General features: G+C 53.4%; 2 protein-coding genes across 2 annotated transcripts in view; both read right to left on the reverse strand.

The window, feature by feature from the left end:
* The window catches only part of PTSG_11021 (uncharacterized protein), a gene marked incomplete at both ends in the record, with an annotated part of 5,806 nt that extends 2,157 nt beyond the window's left edge, over positions 1 to 3,649 (reverse strand). Inside the window, 12 exons of the mRNA XM_004987888.1 lie at positions 201 to 245; positions 447 to 513; positions 1,052 to 1,115; positions 1,261 to 1,322; positions 1,529 to 1,606; positions 1,766 to 1,860; positions 2,107 to 2,146; positions 2,262 to 2,329; positions 2,605 to 2,715; positions 2,939 to 3,020; positions 3,268 to 3,329; positions 3,539 to 3,649. Of these exons, the coding sequence (XP_004987945.1) occupies positions 201 to 245; positions 447 to 513; positions 1,052 to 1,115; positions 1,261 to 1,322; positions 1,529 to 1,606; positions 1,766 to 1,860; positions 2,107 to 2,146; positions 2,262 to 2,329; positions 2,605 to 2,715; positions 2,939 to 3,020; positions 3,268 to 3,329; positions 3,539 to 3,649 (885 nt within the window). The remainder of the gene's footprint in view (positions 1 to 200; positions 246 to 446; positions 514 to 1,051; positions 1,116 to 1,260; positions 1,323 to 1,528; positions 1,607 to 1,765; positions 1,861 to 2,106; positions 2,147 to 2,261; positions 2,330 to 2,604; positions 2,716 to 2,938; positions 3,021 to 3,267; positions 3,330 to 3,538) is intronic.
* Positions 3,650 to 3,903: 254 nt separating this feature from the next.
* PTSG_11022 (uncharacterized protein) overlaps positions 3,904 to 5,000 on the reverse strand; it is a gene marked incomplete at both ends in the record, with an annotated part of 5,868 nt that continues 4,771 nt past the window's right edge. Inside the window, 4 exons of the mRNA XM_004987889.1 lie at positions 3,904 to 4,104; positions 4,338 to 4,440; positions 4,622 to 4,683; positions 4,882 to 4,953. Of these exons, the coding sequence (XP_004987946.1) occupies positions 3,904 to 4,104; positions 4,338 to 4,440; positions 4,622 to 4,683; positions 4,882 to 4,953 (438 nt within the window). The remainder of the gene's footprint in view (positions 4,105 to 4,337; positions 4,441 to 4,621; positions 4,684 to 4,881; positions 4,954 to 5,000) is intronic.

Raw genomic sequence — 5,000 nt, forward strand, 5'->3', positions numbered from 1 at the left:
TTGTGACTGCGCGCGGGGTGATGTCGACGTCTTGAACGGTTTCGCCGTCATCTGCACCACGAACACACACACACACACACACACACATGTGAATTGACTACAATGCAAAGGGATGCAAAGGGTGACAGTGCACGATGGTGTACAGCAGGAACACAACACGTGACGAAATGCAATGCGATGCAACGCGGTCGCTCACACACCCGCAGTTTCGTGCGCAGTGCACTGCCTGCTGGCTCTTTTGTGGTCTGAGGAGAACAAAACAAGGTGACAAATGCGACCATATGAGACGGTATGAGCAGTGATAACGACATGGCAATGATGGTGTTGGTGGTGTCTGCTGTCATGCTCATGTTCAACATGGGCATATGACGAATAGGAGTACACAGCACATGCCACTGACGCAAACGAGGCAGGGAGGGACACACACAAGCGCGGATGCTACGTACATGCATGATGGTACTGTGGAGGCGGTATGCCGCTGATTGCACGCGCGGGCACCACCGCCGCGTCTCCCTGACACGCACACACACACACACACGCACACACACACACGCACACACACACACACACAGAGGCACGTGCAAACGGCGTGTGGTGTGAGTTGGTGTTTGAGTTCGTGCAAACAAGAGTGTGTGCGTGCGTGTGTGTTGCACAATGTACATGACAATCCTATTGTTGGCAACAACAGGTCAAGAGCCAACGTCTGCCAGTGACTCACAAGCACATGCGTTTGAGAAGCGTGCAGATCTGCGAGCGGACAGGCGTCTTGTGTGCGCGTATCCACGAGCACAAGCGCGTGCTTTGCCGCATCTCATCAAGCAACATCGACCTGACACCCAGATGTGTATGTGTGTGTGTGTGTTGTGTGGATCACATAGTGAGGAAGACAGGACATTTGGGAACGAACACATGTGAACGCCAGCAAGGGGATGAGTCAACGGCACAACGGAACAAGAACAATGACACGTGGTCAATCCCTCAACTTCTCAAACAAGAGCACGACGCACAACAAGACAAAAATCAGCAGAAATGAACAGTGTGTGGCACTCACAACCGCTCGTGGTCTTTCATGGATTCGAGTACACGCAGCCAGTGATTGAACACGTGGATGTTGTCTGTCATTGAGCAAAACACAGCGCATTCAGGTATCAGCTCTTATGTGGTTGCGCACGTTCACGTGTATTCGAATGTAAAATGTGTGCGCGTGCGTGCGTGCGTGCGCGTGCGTCCGTGTGTACATGTGTGCGTGCGTCGTCTCACCCCTTGAGAGTCTGAGTAGCGCTGCTTGCGCTGCGTGTCGCACACAGGCGGGCTGGCGATCACTGTGGAAGTGGGCGGAAACACGGCAGCGATGCAGCGAAGTGAGGTGACATGGGTCGTGTGCCAAACGCACAGATAGACAGATAGACAGATAGACAGACAGACAGACAGACAGACAGGCAGGTAGCCAGCCAGACAGACAGACACACACACATACATACACACACATACAGACACAGACACACACACGATAGCAGCAGCAACGCACGAGTTGAGTTGGTTGAGGAGAGTCAGTGGCGGTTCGATGTAGTGCCAGCGGGCAAACGATGTCAAGGCATCCACACACCTGGGGATGGCACATATTCATGAGCCGTGTGAGGGGACAACTCACGATCACGTGCATGCAAACCGATACGCACACACACAAGTGTATGTATTCAAACCGACATGCACACACACACGCACACACACACGCACACATGCACACATGCACATATGTACGCACCCGACGGTGACGCGTTTCTTGTATGATGCGGACACGTGGTCGTAGCTGATGCAGTGCGCAAACAGCGAAACCGCCCGGCGAACCCATTCCTGCCGCTGAATGCATACATACATACACACACACACACACACACACACACACACACACACACACACACACACACACACACACACACACACACAAGCACGCACGCACGCACGCATTCATGCACATGACACATCAGGGCATCATGCACATGGATGATCGGGGGTGCGCTGCAGACACAAGAATGGCAAGACGTGGACAGCTGTTGCATGGATGTGGATGATTGCGCGTGTGCATGTCTGCATCGCCACGCTCACCTTGGCCTGCTGATCTGCGGGCATATCCTGTGCATTTCGCCTGCGCCAAAACCCGCAAGCGATCGCAACATATGGCACGCACGTGAGAACCAGCAGTGTGCGCGTGCGTGTGTGCGTGTGTGTGTGCGTGTGCGCGTGTGTGCGTGTGTCCGTACCGCTTGTGTGGGCGGAGGGCGTGAGCAAAACACGCGAGCGTGTGGCGTCGAAACGTGGCGTCATCGTACTGCACAGCAGAAGCAACAACAACAACAACAACAGCAGCAGCAGCAGCAGCAGTCATGGATGCAAACAGGTGGTGAATTCAAACGAGATCATGCATGTGAGATCAGCACAGCAGTGGGCAACCATCAGCAATCTTCGCCACCTCCACGCTCACCACCACCACGCTCACCACCACCACGCTCACCACCACGCTCACCACCACGCTCACCACCACCACCACCACCACTGTCACAATCACAAGTTGCCACCACTGCCACGTAGCCTGCACATGCACACCTGGTTCGACCCCTGATCTGTTGCGAGCACGATGGTGTGGAGCATCTCAACAATTTCCAATGGCGGCACTCCGTATGTGTTCTTCAGTCGCGAGAGCGCCGTCAGCGTCGCCTGCAGCAACACCCGTGTATGTACGCATGTGTGTGTGTTGTGTTGTGTTGTGATACAAAGGGTTGTGCATGTGTTTGTGTAAATATATCAACTACAAGTTCTGCACCCATGCACACGCCCAGCACACACCCACACACCCACACCCACCCACACCCACACACACACACACGCACACACACACACACACACACTCACACATGCACAGTTTCTCTCGCAACTGCACCTGCTGCAAGAAGTAGGCGGGAAAGTTGGAAAAGTCGTTCTCGAGCGGCACGAATCCAAAATCGCTCTTTGCGCAGTAATGCCTGCAGGCAATGACGAACACACACATGCAAGTTTGCACGTGCAGCACAACACAGCCGCACAACAGCCCAACAACAGAACGTGAGTCGGGAGTTCAGCAGTTGCGCCCTGCTTCGCCTCCATTGTTGTTGTTGTTGTTGTTGTTGTTGTTGTTGTTGTTGTTGTTGTTGTTGTTGTTGTTGTTGTTGTTGTTGTTGTTGTTGTTGTTGTTGTTGTTGTTGTTGTTGTTGTTGTTGTTGTTGTTCTCACCGCTCGTAAAACGCGCGCAGGGCAGCGACGATGCCGTGTTGATCCTCATCCACATTCTCGCACTGGTGGAGGTGAGGAAATGGAAAAAAATCACAAGGGACGGGGCTGTGAGGTGAAGGGAAACTCGACGCTGGTGGCCAAGTGCACGCGTGCACAGCAAGCAAAAGTATGTCGAATGCATCTTCACAAGTACACACGCAACCAAACAGAACAACCATTCAGAATACACGCACACGACATGACTGCACCACCACCACGTGAATGTGTGGACCTGTGCGAGTGCGAGGACGGCCTGTGTGCGGACGTGGAAGTAGAGCTGCTCATTCTCGGCGGCGTCAAGCAGCGTGAACACAACACTCCGGTGGCCAACGTGCTTGCCCATCGCTTTGATTGCCTGCAGGGTGTGTGTGTGTGTGTGCGTTTGAGGAGGTGGGTATGAGGAGGATGTTTGAATGGAAGCGCATGTATGCATGTCACATGCACGTGGTAAGGTGGCAACGCCCAACAGACAAACAAACATACAAACACACACACACACACACACACACACACACACACACACACACACACACACACACACACACACAAGAGGCACACATTGGTGAGCGCATAGGGAAATAAAGTAAGATCATTTTGCTATCGGCGGTGAGCGATGTTAGCACACGCTGCAAGCGCTTGTCGGTCGAGCCTGGCCTGGTATCCCCATGCCCAGTGCTCCTGCTCAACGGTGATGGACGCCAGCAGCTTCGAGTCGTGGTCGAGCGTTGTAATTCCTTCCAGCCGCACACGCTTGATTTCAAACGTGTCGATGCGCTGCACACAAATCTCCAACTCCTCCTGCAAACATGTGTGTGTGTGTGAATGGTTGAGGACGGAGATACGAGCACGAGCGATCAGTTGTCGCTGTTTTCACATGCAGCTGGGAGACAAGACCGTGCTTCCCTTCAGATAGTGACACAGGCACAAACACAGACTGACAGAATGACAGGCACACACATATATATATATACACATACACACACACACACACACACACACACAAGCAGGCACACACACCCACACCAACGGACCATGTACACGACGCCGTACTCCTGCTTGATGACAACAGCGAGACTATTCTCCTGTTGGGAAAAACTGTACCAGCAGCGCAGACGAGCAAGGTCGCGCTGCTCACTGATGGTACACACACACACACACACACACACACGCACACACACGCACACACACCCACACACGTATAAAATGTGAGATGTGAGGAGAGTCATTGACGATGTGTCTGAGGAGGAATAATGACAAGGCGATGAGCTGGCCAAACAACGAACACTGCACATCAGTGAGGGAGGGTGGCGCGTACATCCACGTCGCCATGAACGTTCCCAGGTCGATGTTGCACAGCTTCTTCACGAGGTCCAGGAACTGGCACGTGCGAGCGAGCGGGCAGTGGTGCATGAGAGAGAGAGAGAGACAATAGAATTTGGAGCACACACCATCGTGCCACGTGAAACAAAACAACGCGCGAGAGCAAACAGCGACATCACACAACACAGCACCGCAAGTGCTCACACTCTTCACCATCACCACCACCACCACGACCACTCATCGTGTGTCACGTACAGCGCGATGGGCGATGAGATGCGAGTGTGCGGTTTTGCCGAGCGGCGCTTGCTCGATCAGATGTTTGAGGGCCTGACACGTGAAGCAAACATGCAGAGAGAGACACACACATGTGTACG

This window comes from Salpingoeca rosetta, assembly GCF_000188695.1.
Source record: "Salpingoeca rosetta unplaced genomic scaffold supercont1.40, whole genome shotgun sequence".
In the NCBI taxonomy this organism is placed as follows: domain Eukaryota; class Choanoflagellata; order Craspedida; family Salpingoecidae; genus Salpingoeca; species Salpingoeca rosetta.